This window comes from Corvus moneduloides, chromosome 10, assembly GCF_009650955.1.
Source record: "Corvus moneduloides isolate bCorMon1 chromosome 10, bCorMon1.pri, whole genome shotgun sequence".
Classification (NCBI taxonomy): Eukaryota; Metazoa; Chordata; class Aves; order Passeriformes; family Corvidae; genus Corvus; species Corvus moneduloides.
Genome location: NC_045485.1, coordinates 11,769,761 through 11,784,909, shown reverse-complemented (window position 1 = coordinate 11,784,909; position 15,149 = coordinate 11,769,761). Strand labels below are relative to the sequence as shown.

Below are 15,149 nucleotides of genomic sequence, written 5' to 3'. Positions count from 1 at the left end.
CCACACAGGTTGGTGATTCTCCCTTACGGAGATGAAGTGCTACAGTTTATACTCATTGAACTTGCACAAAGGCCTCATCTGTTTTTCCTGGTTTTTTGTACTGTGTAAACTTGAGTCATAGTAACTGCTTTTGCCAGGAGGTGTCAGTTAATTTTTTCTGATGATACACTGGCATTTTGCTCAATCATAACTACCAGATGAGATGTTCACTTTCAAATTAGGTTCACGTGGTTTTATCTTTCGTTTGCATCTCAGTTCAAAGCAGTCATCCTCGTTTCCTTTTTGTGTCATACAGTTGGGAGAACTTCTGTGCTTTGGTTTCATAGGCTGCAGCCTTTTAAGTCAAGTTAAGGTGATTAAACAATGACAGTTTTAAACTGACTACTCTTCTCAAATTATTTTATTTTGTTAAAAACTCATAATATCATTCAGTGATCAAGTCACTTAGATTTCCTTTGTTCAGTCTCTCTAATCACCTTGTCTGTTATCTACTAGGACTTTTTTGAAGGCATACAATTGCTCACAGTGAAAGCTGGAAAAATAAGTTGTTATACCTGCCAGACCTTCATCATACACATCATGGTGGGAGTTCCTTTCAAATGCTTCCTTAGAGCTACTTTCTAACGTTATTTTCAAAATAAAAATTACTGTGTGATAGCTGAAGGTGGTGATGTATTTTCCATCCTGTGTGTGTGACTTGTTGAATAAACACCTTGGTTGGCTTTTTTGAAGAGCTTCATTGAGTGACAAGCTGGATGTTATATCATATTCCTGTCTCTGGAGTGTACAGGCTAAGTTAATTTCTTGTCTACGTACATAAAGGATAAAACTAGGACTAAATCATCTGAAGAAGACTCAGAAAAAAAGTTGACAAATCAATGGAATCTGCTCAGAGGGATGCAAAATCTGTAATTTAAATGTCAGAAATTTGATAAGAAAGTTGTATTTCTGTTTTGTGGGATACCGGGAAATTATTCTGACTAGTACATACAGGTATTTTCACTAAAATTGTTTTTTTTTAATCTCATTTTATTCTAAAAGGAGTTAGATATTGAAATGGTTTTAGGAACAAGATGGAGAAACACTTCCTGGGAACAGGTGGATTTCTGATAAATACTTCATAATTTTGAAATTTTACTGGTCTGAAAACTGAGACACACTGAAGGAGCATATGTGTAACAGGTGGTCTAAGCCATGTAGATGCTGTGCATAAATTAGTGGTTTAAAACTGAGCCTGTACAGATTAATAAGGAGTCTTTTTTGTTACTGCTGTCTTCTGAAATCAGTCTTGTAATACCATAGCTTGAAATTTAGTACTATGGAGAGGGGTATGAAGAGTATAAATTACTTTCTTGTGAAAAGGCTGGTGTTATACAGGTTTCTATGTCTTGAAACTGATCACACTTTCCTCTTAGCTGACCCAGTTACCTGGAATAATTTTCACTTTGCAATACTGTTTACCAAGTAAATGAAAAAAAAGCACTCCTTAGTGATGATGAAAATCATTCTAGTATACTAAAATATCTTTTTTTTTTTTTTTTTTTCATGCATTCCATAAAGACTTTGCATCATAACAATTTAGGTAATTGTTCCACTAGTTGTCTTCATTTGTAGATGTTTAGTACTGATGTAATACTTAAATAAATGACACTTTCTGTTGGGAACTGGCCTCTGGCACTGAGGAGGATCTTTGCATGGTGTTGATCTATGTGAAGGTGTGATTTTAAGTACTAAAAAAAATTTAGAAGAAAAACCAGGATAAGTTTGGTAAAGCAGAGAACAGACTGTTATGTTGTCTTAGAGGGGTGATTTAAAAAAAAAACTTTGGACAATAGAAAATGAACATAAGAAGGAATGTAATGTTATTCTGCAGGTAACTGTTTCCTGTTTTGCACTGTTTGTTGCACTGGAATTCAGCTTCAGTATCAACAAAACTTTAGAATAGATCTGGCTTTTAACTTGTAGCGAGAATAGGTACAAATAAAACTCCTGGACTGTTTTGCTGTAGCTAGAGCTTGATTACCTGGGCTTTTGTAAATTTAATGCTCAAACTGTCTTTTTAATGTCAGTGGCATAAGTGATTAGGAAATATGTTCTAGAAGAAGCTGCAACTCAGAGTTTACAAAGTGAGACAGTTTGGTTGGCTCCTTGTACTGTATAATATGTGACCAAAAGGCAAAATTATGGGAGTGGGTTATAAACCAAGGCTTAGCTTGTGAAGGGACAAAGGTAGTTCAAATACAGCAGTCTTCGTGTCTCATGTGCTCTGGGATCTGAACCTGTCTTTATGCAGCTTCATTTCAGTAGAAACCAGCTAAAGAACAAAAAAGGTTGAGTTTTATCTTTTTCTATTTGTGTGGTGCAAGCACATGCAGCAATTGGGGATGAAGAGAATCTCCATTTTGAGGCCATCTGTGTCAGTTCTTTTGTCTGAACCTGACAAGAGGTCATGGCAGATGGTGGGGTCACAAAGTCTGGCTTCTCGGGCTTGACAAAATGTGTTCATAAAGCTGGAAGAATACCAACTGTTCATACTGGCTGAAGAACATTGTGGCAAAAGACTGTAATAGTTTATGGACAATACCTTCTGGATCACTAAGCTTGACAGCAAATAACTTGTCAAAGATGAACCTAGTTTGCTTATGTGTAAATGAGTTAAAACTGCTTAGCAAATGTGTTCTTAACTACATTTTATTTCAGTAAATTACTTGTAAAGCCTCTTAAAGAAAGAGAGGGAGGTCAGACTACAATATCAATTTTGGCCAGAGCTCCAGATGATGTATTTGGAGAGTTCATCTGGAAGGGTGAGAAACGTGGAAAAAGAACAGGCACAAAGATCCTAATTTTCAGATGCATTGCAAGGATTCAGTATTTGCTCTTTGCCATGACCTCTGTAGCTGTTATGACTTCAGGTTTCAAGATTACTACCAGATCCAGTAGCCCCTTTCCCCAGGATGGGATTAGATACCTCTTAGTAGTATCTTCTCTGAAGCCAGAGAAAAATTCTTATTATTTTCTTGGATGTTTTGTGGTGAAACTAAAATGTACAAGTTTTCACAGGAGAATGTCTTAGTAGAATTGTGTGGTGTTCACATGCTGGAGTAACTGCTTAATTATGGCTTAATATGGCAATAAAGGGAGGCACTAAGGAAGGTAAGTACAACTCAGTCAACAGGAAGTGGAGGACACCTCTAAGTTGAATAAAATGGTTTTCCTCTAACAGTTTAATTGATATGATATCAGAATAAACCAAGAAATGTATAGAAACAGCCTAGAATTTAAAATTCCCCTGGGTTGTCCAAAACTACTAAAGCAGTGATGGGATGTGATGGTAGAGTTCCTCATTAGTTACACACACTACTGAAACAATCCCTGGCACTTTCCTGAAGACATGAAGACATTGGCCATTCTCAAACTTCACATAGGTTAAAATACAGAGGAAATGTCATGAATTGCACCCTGCTTTTGTAGCTGGTGAGTTCTGCTGTAAATGGTCATGAGTCTTATTTGATAAGTAGCTGATGTGTTTTCCTAATTTTACTGAATTTATTTCCACACTTGAAAGTGTGAGCAGTTCTCTCTCTCTTATTCATCCAAATGCAATTCAAATGTCTTTTGTAGTCCATTTTTTAACTGCTAGTAGTACTTAGAAAGTACTTTCACAGTACTTAAACATTTTGTCAAGTAAATTCTATCTTTAAAATGGTTTGTGCTGACTGTGTTGATTTGTAAATTTTCTTCTGTTTTCTGTTAGACTTGTGGAAGCTTTCATTTAAAAAATAAGTCACTTTAAAGTATTTTTTCGTATACCAAAATTTTTGTCTTTTCCTGGAATTCTAATATTATAATTCTAACTACACAAGTTTAATTTAAAAGCATGAAAATATTTAAAAGATGAGGTAGAGCTGAATTGTTTTTTTCTTGTGCGTTTCCTAAAAATTCTGAATGTTTTCTGTATGTATACAGTTCATTAAAAGCTTTCTCTGTTGTTGGTGGCTAAAGAGACAGTGGAGAGAAGTAATTCACTTCAATTTTTAAAGCCAATCTGCATTAGATGCAAAAGATTGCATGGTTTTAATTACAAAACTTTAGTAATGATATAACATGGTTTACTAGCACAATAATGTAGCTAGGCCTTGATGTAAGTTGGGCCTTTATATATAGGATTTCATCTCTGCCTGTTCCAAGCAATGTATATTTTTAGTATCTGCAAAACATGAATATTGTGGTAATTATTTTATCAAAAGCTTGGCTTTCAAATAAGATATTTCATTAACTTTCTTACAGGATGTTCATTTTAAAGATTCTGTGAAGATGAAAAGGGATATCTTATGGCTTTATGAAGTATAAAGCAATACTGCCTGACATGACGGCAAAAAATGTAAGTATAACTCTTCAACATGTGTTACTTTTCATATTGGCATTCTGCCTGTCACTTCTGACTTCCAGAATTTTATGGACAAATACAAGAAATCAAACACAAAGACCTTCAAATTAAAAAATCTTGTGTGATTTTTGTATACCACAAATGTATACCTCATCATCTTTTGTAATATTTTGATAAACTTAGACTGATTAGAAGCTTTTTAAACATGTGGAGTTTACTCAGTTGTGGGTCAGGTCGATAACTGAGGCAATGCTTTATGCTGTTTTCGTATTGATCCTTCCAGGTCCCTTCCAACTTGAGATATTCTGTGAGTCTGTGATTCCTCTCACATTGCTCCAAACTTAGCTGAAAGCTGCTCATCTTGTTTAACCTTCTCACCTTTGCACCTGTGTAAAATCCTTCTACTGAGTCTGAGTCTCAAATCTCAAGAAAGAATAGAAAGACTGCATATTACTTTGCTAATGTTGGTACACTCCTGGTATCTAGAAGACTGAAGGCCTTCTTGTTTCTTTGCTTGCTCATTAACCATCCTGTAGAGGTGTCTCAGGGCTCTGTATTTGACTCCTCTATCCTGTGTTCTGAGGAAGCTTATGAAATGTCTTAACATCCTGACCTTAATTTTTTGCCTAATTAGCTGTGCTTCCTGAGGTAGACAGTTTGTATAGAGAACAGTTCTGATTAAGCCTGGTGATCAGTGAATTGAGTATGACTTTGGGCCCTGGGCAATTTGCCTTTTGACTGCCTTTGACAGGGCATCCTGCAGTCTAGTTAAATCTGAGCAGGTTTAGGAACCAACACCACCAAAGGAGTGCCCCACAGTAGAAGTGCAGGTAGCCTAGGATGGTGCTCTGTTCAGTAGCTGCAAAAGGTTTTGTGCATACTGGGTTAGATTGCTGCCAAGGACATAGTTTGGTTAAATTAATTCTCGAGTGTTGGAAATTTCTGTTTGCTTTATTAATAGCTTCATTTGGTGTGTAGTTCCAGGCTTCGAGGTGTCTTATATCTCACTTTTTGATTCAAGCTTACCAAGACACAAAATAAATTGATGTGTATATTCAAAGCCCTTTGCTTATTATTTCATAGGTCATATTCAACTCTAGTACAAATAAGCAATTCTACTGATGTATGCGGGACAGCTGCACAAATCCAGGTCATTTGTGGCTTTGACCTTTTGTTCGATGCAGTCAAAGGATAAATACCAATCCCAGTAAAATCCCTGAAGTGTTGTGTAATAGTCATAGAGTGGCATGGGTTGGAAGGGATTTCAGGAGGCCATCTACTCTGGTGCTTTGTGCAAAGCTCTTTGACACTGGAACCCAGTTGCTTGGTGCTTTGTTCAGAGCTCCATCAGGGCTTTGGGTTTTGAAAATCTCTGAGGACAGTTGTGAGATTCAGTCTGGGTAACCTACTCTTGTGCTGAATATAGAAATATGATTTTGTTGTTTACTTCAATGCTGTGGTTACTTTAGAGAAGAAATATTTTATTGGTATGCGTGCTTTGAAATTTTGCATATCAAACTCATGCAAACCTAGTCAGATACCTAATAAGTATGGGTTTATTGTAATAAAAATCAGCTACTGTGGTGCAGATGAATGTAGGACTCAGTTTTCATGTTTACCTGTTCATGTGGGGGTCATATGGTTTCTGTCCTTATTGGTAGCACTTCTTTGGGTTTTCCCAACCTTGGTAACGGAGAATTGCACACTCAGGGCAATAGTGTCAGCCCTGGTGTTTCCTGATGCTGTTAGAAGGCCATAATGCTTCTGAATTTGCAGAGTTGCAGGGTTTAGTTTCTGTATATATCTGGGGGTTTCTGCAGGTCAAAACCTGTTTCAATGTAAGGTTAGTGTTTTACAGTGTCAGAAATGGTTTAGTGATCTGCAGAGTGAGTTGAGGGAGACAGCTTTTCTTGTGAGAGTATTTCCATCTTTTTTCCTATATGTTGAAGGATCAAGTAAAGAAAACTTTAAACTACTGGAATTTGGGCATCTTCCAGGAAACTCTTGAAGGGCACATATCTTCTGTCAAATGTGCACAGCAGGAAGCTGCCATGTCTGCGTTCTGAAATCACTGCCCCTCAGCTGGGCACGTCTGTGCTCCTGCTGCATCACAGGCACGTGCAGCTATGGCTGAAAAAAAAGGCTTTTCATCTTGCAAGAAGCTGTGTTGAACAACCTTCTGCCCAAGGAAGCTTGTGCTCCAAGCACAGTGCCAGGATGTAGATTGAATGTGTATGCAAGAGGAATAACGTTCCCCATCGCTGTTTTTCCTTCCTGACTTTTTGAGTGTGTGGTAGGAAAATTATCCAGGCTGGGCTCACTGCTCATTTTCTTTAAATGCAGGACCCTTTCTGGTATCTGCTTGTGGAATATTGTTTATGGGTAATTTGACCTTCTTTAGAAAACTAATCCAACCAAAGAAGCTATGAATAATAAAATGTTGAATAAAAGTTACATATTCTCTTGGGAAAGAGGTGTTCATGTGCTTACCATATACATTGTACCCAGATGTAATTCAAATCACCCTGTCGAGTTGGGTTATTTCATTCTTTGCTTATATGATAAAATGTGTTTTTCTTGCCTGTTTTGTATCTCCTTTCCCATCTGTCCTTCAGGTAAGAAGACACCAAAACAGTACTAACAAATGGAGAAAAAAATGAGCAAATTCTCATCGTAAACTTATTTTTAGTTTAGTTTACCCAAACAAATTTTTAGTTTCAGTACTCAAAAAAATAATTAACATGACTTAAGCAGATTTTTTGAATGAGACTGTTAGTTTTGATTGTGAAGTTATTTGTCACTGCTTCTCAAAGGGTGGCTGTCTTGCCATAGGTCAGGGCAGTTAAATGGCTGCAATAGTTCTCCTTTCACATGTCAGCATGGAAGAAAGTTTAACTGCTGAGGTTGGTCACAGAGATTTGCCCAGCCGAGCAGTAGAGAAGGCTGGCAAGCTACAAGAGCTGCTCATGGCAGTTGGCCCCATCCAAGACTCTGATTGTGACTCTTTTTCTTCTTTCCCCTCACCCTGTTTGGAAACTTAGTCACCTAATAGGAAAGGCAAACAAACCTCAAAGATAGTTAGGAGTATGCAAAGGCCTGCCAAATCCTTTCTTCATCTTCTGTCATGGCTGGATTCCTCGTGCTGCAGATGGACAGACGCAGCAGTCCAGCTCCTGCCATGCCGAGTAATCCAGACACTCTGGGCCAGTGTTAAAAAGCAGAAATATCACACGAGCAGAACAAAAAGTAACAAATGATACCAGTTAAGCATAGGATTGTTTGCTGGTTTCAGTTTAGGAGTTGTTACGGTACAAGATTCCCAAAAGCAGTGGGTGGTCTGTCTCAGATAACAACATGGCCTGGGATCTCTTGAGAACTGAGATGGAATCCTACAAAGGTCTTGTTGTGCTGCAGTATCGTAATGTTGCATCACACATTGCTGCTTCTGAGGGCTTAGTTGGGATCATTCTTCTGCAAGGGAAACAAATTCCTTTAGATCTGCCGCATTTCTCACTTAAGTTCTCATGAAATTCAAGTTGGTTGTCAAGCTCTTCTAAACTTAGATACAAAGATTATAAAATTGAGAAAAGTGCTACTCTTTATAAATGCGCTGCTAGGACCATTGTAATGAAAAGAATGTATTTCTGTGCAAACTGAAATTTTGCAATTTTGTGTCATTTGGATCACTGAAGTATGACATACACACAAAAAAAAACCCCCTCAAGTACTTTGTTGCATTTCCTTCTAAATCTTTCAAGAGTTAAACGTAAAAGTTAGAATTTTCATTCTGTCACTGCATATGTACATCGTCTTCAGTGTTTGAGTAAAACACTGATCTGACTCAATAGGGAAATGTACGGTTGTAAATCTAGAGCTGAATGTTTAACTGTGAACAAATTTCAGTGCTGTCTTGGAAGATGTTCTTTGTAATTCTTATCCATTCTCTTGGAATGAGTTGAGGCCTGTAAACTAACTTGATCTTCATCCCTGTGGACCCCTGTTCTTTCTCTGAATTTAAAATTTCTCCCATTTGTGTTGTTCTAGTTGCTGCAGAGGCAGGCAGGGGTCCTGGGGAGAAGCTGACACTGTTGTTTGTGTGTTGTGGTGTGATCCAGCAGTGCTGCCTCTTCCCTCCCCTTGGCTGGGTGCTGGAATGGCCTTGCAGTGCTTTACACTGTGCAATTACTAACCTCACCAACCTCTCGGTTAAACATCTCCTTGAGAATACATCTTCAGTGTAAGGAACCACAGTGGGCCCTTACCACACGAGCTTTCCTTGTGCCCAAGCACCCGGGAGGAGGGATCCTAGAATGCTGCTCTTTTCTGTGTGGATCTGCTACCAAGCCGTGCTAGGAGACGTTTTGCGTTTGCTTTCATGTCTTCCTCCCTTCGCCCTGCTCCAATCCGGGCGTTCTCGCTCGGGCGCTCCCCAGCCCCGCTGCATCGCTGCTGCACCGCTGCCACCTGCTGGGAGACAGCCCGGGAATGGAAGGGAAAATGGGACACCTCTCTTTCGACACAGCCTCTGGGGATACACCACAACAGCCCAAGCGTCTGAGAGTGTAGGAGAGTCTAGTTGGGTGTGCCAGGAAAGGCAGGAAAGATCAAGTCTGATACTGACAATGCTTGAGATAAACTGAGGAACTGTACTGAGCATCTCCAAGGGCTTGTTTATAGAAGCACATAACTGAGCTCGTTTGGGCAGTGTTTTACAATCAGAGTACTGCAGAAACAGTTGATCTTCTTACGTGTCTCCTGATGGGGAAAAAACCGTAATAGAAGTATTTTCAAGAGTTTGTCATGATGCTGTGTGTGGATTTTCCCCTACAAAAATTATTTGCTGAATCCAAGGCCTCTAATCAGAATTGAGAGACTGAATGCTTACATTAGGAATTCTTTTGTCCTGCATAGTTTATTTTAGTTATGTTACTACTGTTTAATTGGCCTAAAATTAAATGATGCTCTAAGTTGAGTATATTAAAATTCTTAAAGTGGCCCTAGCATAGGTTCCATTATTGCTACATACATCTGTAAAGTAAAGCAAAATGTTTGATCCTTCATCATATGATTGTCTTCTTTTAACTTGGATACCGGAACCCTTTGTCTCAGTGATTTACAGAAGTACTCAAATTTTATAATATTTTAAAAAGAGGTTTTGCAATATTTAGCTTAATTGCCTACTGCTCCAACGGGGCTCAGTCCCTCAGTGCTTATCACAGCTTGGAAGCAGAACAAGATGCTTTGTTGAACAAAGGTGGTGTGAGTACGAAGTGCTGAAACTGCAGACTGCCTTACCATTACTGCTGTTGCTGTGCCCATTCCCTGTTAGCTGCTGGGACATGAGGGACTTTCCATCTCTTCCCTTCTTTGTCCAGGAGCTGTCATCTTGTATTTTTTTATACAAGCTACACCTTCCTTTGCTTTGTGTGCACGCCACAGTCTGAGTTGCACTATTCTGTATAAGATTTAAGTTTTTCATGTCTCCAGTAACTTACCCTCATTAAATCAGCATATCTGAACACTAGGAAATGTATTTAAAATGCATCAACAGTCACATCTCAGACCTGTAGACTGTGCAGCTTAGTACTGAGGCAACTGGACATGGGCAGATTTCTGTTGTGTTATTGGTGGCAGCGGCTCCCTTTGACTTGGAGGGGACAGTGCCTTACACCATAATAGCCAGAATGGGCTGCTTGGGTCAGGGTGTATTTTAGGTAACAACTTAGTTAAAAGTAGAGTTTGTCTTCATATATACACAGTAAAAGTCCTGGATATCTTGCCTTGAGTCTCATGCTCTTGTTAGACTCTGCTGTCCATGGGATTATGGTGTTTCATAATGCAGAAAGTTGCTTTCATAATATTGTTAGTTGCATATTAGAAAACATAGAAAGGTTTGTCATATTTTAAGACTTCAAAAATGTTTTGTTCAGGTTGGTGTGACTTCCACAAATGGAGACTTGAAAGGATTTATAGATCAGAACCAGAGTCCAACAAAAGGTAAGAGAATTCTATTTGATACATACCTTATGACTTATTTCACTGGATATGGTTGATTCACACTTGGGATACTCAGAATTAAAATGTTTACAATGTATTTCATACATCTCCACTGGTAGTTGTTTATTACTGACATGCAAAGATGGGAAGGTCTTCAGATTTTCAGAGGGGAAAAAAAGGTGCAGTAAAAATAATAAGAGAATAAAATAAGCCCTTTTTTTCATTCCTTGATAGTGAATAATATGCTGAATTTCCTGATTTATACCCCACCCTTAAAGTTCCCTGACTTTGTTGTAGTCAAAATGACAGAGAAGGTTAAGCATGTTGTCATACTTTTAAATGTTCTGCACAATTTACAATAATAATTATATTTTGTCCTATCCTGTTTTGTCTTAGCACTTCAAGATTAGTCACTTTTGACTGAAAAAAAATTTATGATCAGTCGTAACAGCTATGGTGTTCCAGTAAAATAAACCCCTTATCTATACTAGAAAACTCGAGGATTTGCAATTCAGGAAACATTTCAATCAACCTTTCTAAGTAAATACTGATTTGCTGTTATCCACTGCAATAACCCAATGCATGTAAGAGCAGGAAGGATGATTTTTGGCTCATGCCATCAAACCTAAGAGACTGAAAAAATGAGACAGTCAAAACAGAAAATGGCTGGAGCTACAGTATCTTCCTAGTTCTCTAAACTTTGCAGAACATGACAGACTGATTGTAGGCCTTTGAGAATTATTTATTGCACACTGGTGAGATAATTGCACTTTGTGCTTCATTGCTTTGTGATTATTGTGTCATGATGCTAGAGAAAAAGACTAAGTGCAACATTTTCAAATAATTTCTGAAACAAGCAATTGATTTGTGCAGAAAATAACTGAATAACTTTATAAAGCATAGGTCATTACTGTTAGGAATATCCCAATCACCCATATCCCACTCTTTATCAGATTTTGCTTCTGAGATAATGGATGCATTATTACCTCCATTTTTGTATATTTTATAAAATGTTACGATCTAATGATTTAATTTTTTTTTTTAACCTTGAGGTATAATTAAAAATTGTTGACATCTCTATTGAGATATAACATCTTGTTCACAATGGCTTACTCTTAGAGAATCAAATATTCTGTACAAGCTGGGGAAACTGTTATAGATACAGCCAATATCTAAGCTGTCTTTTACTTTCAATCTAAAGTATCCTTTACTTATTTCTTTTGGCATGTTCACTGTTGGACTCTGGAAATTAATGGGTGGGAGGGGAAGAAACTCCAAAAAGGCATTCAGATCCACTATCTCTTAACAGGGCTTTGTGAGCTTCCTAGTGAAGGCAGTTTGTATTTTTTTAATCCATTATTTAAGTTAAATAATTTGCTATAGTAAAAATAAAGGCAATTTATTTCTACGTATCTGGGCCTATTTATAATGTGTCTTCATAGTATTCTTAGACTGAAGCATGATGGATTTATAATATGTTCAAGAACAAAGGAGAGACACCATTTGCTCTAATGAGAACCTTCTTGAAAGCATCAGATTTCAAGTTCTAGAAATTTTTGCTTAGAAAAATTGCATTTTTCTGTTCTTTCCAAAAAGGTAATTATGGTGTATGTTTATTTGTTACTTGCCCCTAGCACAAACAGTATTGCATTAATGGAACACTTCGGATTCCAGTGCTGAACCTTGAGCACATAGAAAATTCCTTGCAAAATGTCTTCCTTTTTATTAATGAACCCTGATAATTTATTTTTCTGTGAAATCTGTTGGGAAATTCTAGGTTTACTGGGTTTAATTTTGAAAAATGCTGGACTGCTCTAGATAAGCCACTGCCCTGTCCCTTTGCCTGGTAACAGCAGCCTGGGTCTTTGAGGCTGCTGTTTCAAACTGCAGGAGAGTGTCTTGAGACACAGAGTCAGCTGTTGCTGTTTCTGTACTCACACAGATACTGCAGTCTCCTTCCACAGCTTTACCACCACGAGATAATCATTGTGTTGGGGAAACTTTCTGTCTTTGTCTCACTTAAAATGCCTAATCAAAGTAGATGATCACTTGACCCTTACACTTCTCTGCTTTTCTTCCATTCACAGGCTCAATTTTCAAAATCTCCTTTCTCCACAAGTTTTTCCCCTGAACCATCTGAGGGAGTTACTCTGTTGCTGCCGTTGCACTGTTTGTGTGATTAGGCTCCATTTGTCTTTCCCACCATTACCTTTAGTGTCCTTTACCTTTATGGTCCACACACAGCCTCTGGGTGTTTTCCTGGTTTATTTTGCTACAGGAGAAGTTAATGTTCACAGACTGCTTAGGTATTGCAATCTGATCTGTAAGTCTTAGAGTACTGCTGTGTCACTTTTGCTGATTTTTAAATCGGAATTAATGTTTCTAAATAGGTTGACAGGTTGTTTGGTTTATTTGGGAGTTCAGTTTTCTTATTATTGCTTGTTTCCTGTGTTTGTTAGTGAATATTGTCATCTTCTTGCTGCAGCTTTTTTTGATTCGGGCTTTTTAGAATACTTTCAGTATTTGTGTTTTTATTCCTTCCATAGATGATGTCTAGGGGGAAAAAAACCATTTCTAGTACCCAGTGTATCTAAATGCAATACCAATTGACTAAGGAATTTGATATTTTAAATGTGATGATTGTAGAATCAAAGCATATACATCCAAATTTGTAATCTTCATAAAAAGACTTGCTGCCTAATTCTGAAGGGAACTAGATTTTCTTCCTACATGTGCCTAGAAGAAATATCACAGTGCTCAGTAGAGCACTTCGTTTAGTGAACAATTCTAGTTCAACAGACAGTTCTCTTCCCTACATTTGTTACCTTTAACTCGTAGGTAACAGGCTCTTTTGGCTAAAAGCTGCTCCATTTGGAGCTTGTTTCTTCTGCTTGAAATGAATACTCATTTCAATCTGAGAGGGAATGCCACATGCAGATGGCTTTTGACTGATGGCCAGGGTACTCACCTAGTGGCAGGGACTGCTTGTGCAAGGACCACAATTGAGTAAAATATTTTAGTAGTCCATGCATCACAGTCAGGATATCTCCTTTCTGAAAGTCCTTTTCACCTAGTCTTTGACGTAGTAGATTCTTACAGTTACAGTCAAAATTGCTCAGCTGTGGCTGGCTGGGCTGGCCGTGCTTCATTTCCTTACCTGAAATTACTAGCGATTGAAATTATTCCTGTAGGAGAGCTGCATTTTAATTCTCCCAGACAGAAAAAAATGGCTCTGGTTCTCACTGTTTAGTAAATTAATATTCTTGGGTTGCTGCATGGAAAAGAAATTCTTTCTCTCAAGTTTTGGAGAACAGAGATGACTGTTTGTAGCCTTGGGGATAGATCTGTATGAATGTGCCAGGTATTCTCCTAGTTTTCCATCGTGGACTGTGCCTGTTGGTAGAAACTCCTGGGAGGATCCATGCTAACAAGGCTGATGTGCTCCTGGGTGTCAACAGAACTTTGGTGCCCGGTAAGGTTGATTAATAGGAACTGCATCCATCATTCAGTCAAAATGCTGGCTTTTGTGGCAAAATGCCTTTGTGGAGTTGGCTCATTCTGTTAAAATGATTAACTATAATAGTTCAAGTTAGTCCTCAAGCTGGTGTAATTAGATTTGTGAATGAGAAGACTAGTGGCAGCTGTACTGTGGGTTTGGGGTAATTGTTGCAAGCTGTGCTGAATTGAACCAGACATGATGAAGCGTTCATGTTAAAAAGTTGCAGGTGTAACTGGGAGGATTTAAAAGTTAATCTGTTGGGAGACATTCCCAGTCACTAAGTTACATGCTCAGTAATCCGGTTCATATCTATTACAAAAACGGAAAATGAAACAGTTTTTCTGGTGATTCCAAGCAGAGGGCGTGTCTGCGTTATCCCCTGCCCCATAAAACCACCCCCATGCACAGGGATATGTGCAGCTTTCAGGGCTCCCTGGCAGCTTAGAGAGTCCCAAGACTCCCTGATCTGTTGGAATTGCCTGGGTGTGAAATTCTGTGATAAAATCAAGCTTTGCATCAGATACCACTTGAAAACTCATGTTAGTGGTCAATGAGTCGTCATCAGCCCCTGCAGTCTGCGGGCACTGCTGCCGTAGCTGCACAGCAGAGTGGGGATGGCTGGATGGAACAGCCTGGTGATATCTCGGGATACCAGCATGGATGCCAGGGCACACCTGTGCACGGGGCAAGAGGAGGCTGCCCTAGGGCAAGTGGGACTGGGCACGTCTTCTGCTGCTGGGGCCTTAGGCACAGGATTCTTATCTTAAAATGTGTAGTGTAGACTCACACAATGGTTTTGAGGAATCCTGCTGTCCTTAGTTAATACTTCTTTGTTACTGTGTCCCCAGTTCCTGTGAGTTTACACGTTGTTCTAAGTTTACTGCTGTGGAGGGAAAAGGGACTCCAGCCATAGAGCACCAGTCTTGCAACAGGTTCCATGAGGAAGGAGCCATTAATCATATCATCGCTGCAGAGAGCTTGCTTTGGGTGGAAATCTTCACTTCTAATACAACTTCACAATGAACTTTTGTTTCAATGCATCTTTTTATTACACAGTACCTATCTTTTACTAAGTCCTGACAGGGCTGGTATTTTAAAAACTTAGTGCACAGGGCTGCTGTAATAGAAGTACTTCATTGTATGCTTGAAGAGATCTGCTAAAATGACCAAGACATCAGAAGCAGTTATCCATAGGCCTATGCCTGGTAATTTCAGATTCATAAGCTCTTAACTCCTGTAGATTTGTCTCAAACTGAACAGTAAAAG

The 15,149-nt window shown here is 38.6% G+C and overlaps 1 protein-coding gene across 4 annotated transcripts in view; it reads left to right on the top strand.

Annotated features, from left to right (window-relative positions):
* The window catches only part of TFDP2 (transcription factor Dp-2), a 56,970-nt gene that overhangs the window by 7,388 nt on the left and 34,433 nt on the right, over positions 1-15,149 (top strand). For 3 of the 4 annotated variants that reach the window (XM_032119747.1, XM_032119746.1, XM_032119745.1), the window contains exons 2-3: positions 4,288-4,381; positions 10,318-10,384. In XM_032119747.1, coding sequence (XP_031975638.1) covers positions 4,340-4,381; positions 10,318-10,384 — 109 coding nt within the window. In that variant the 5' untranslated portion in view covers positions 4,288-4,339. Of the gene's footprint in view, positions 1-4,287; positions 4,382-10,317; positions 10,385-15,149 lie in introns of those variants that run through there. The other variant, XM_032119749.1, reaches the window with a different exon arrangement.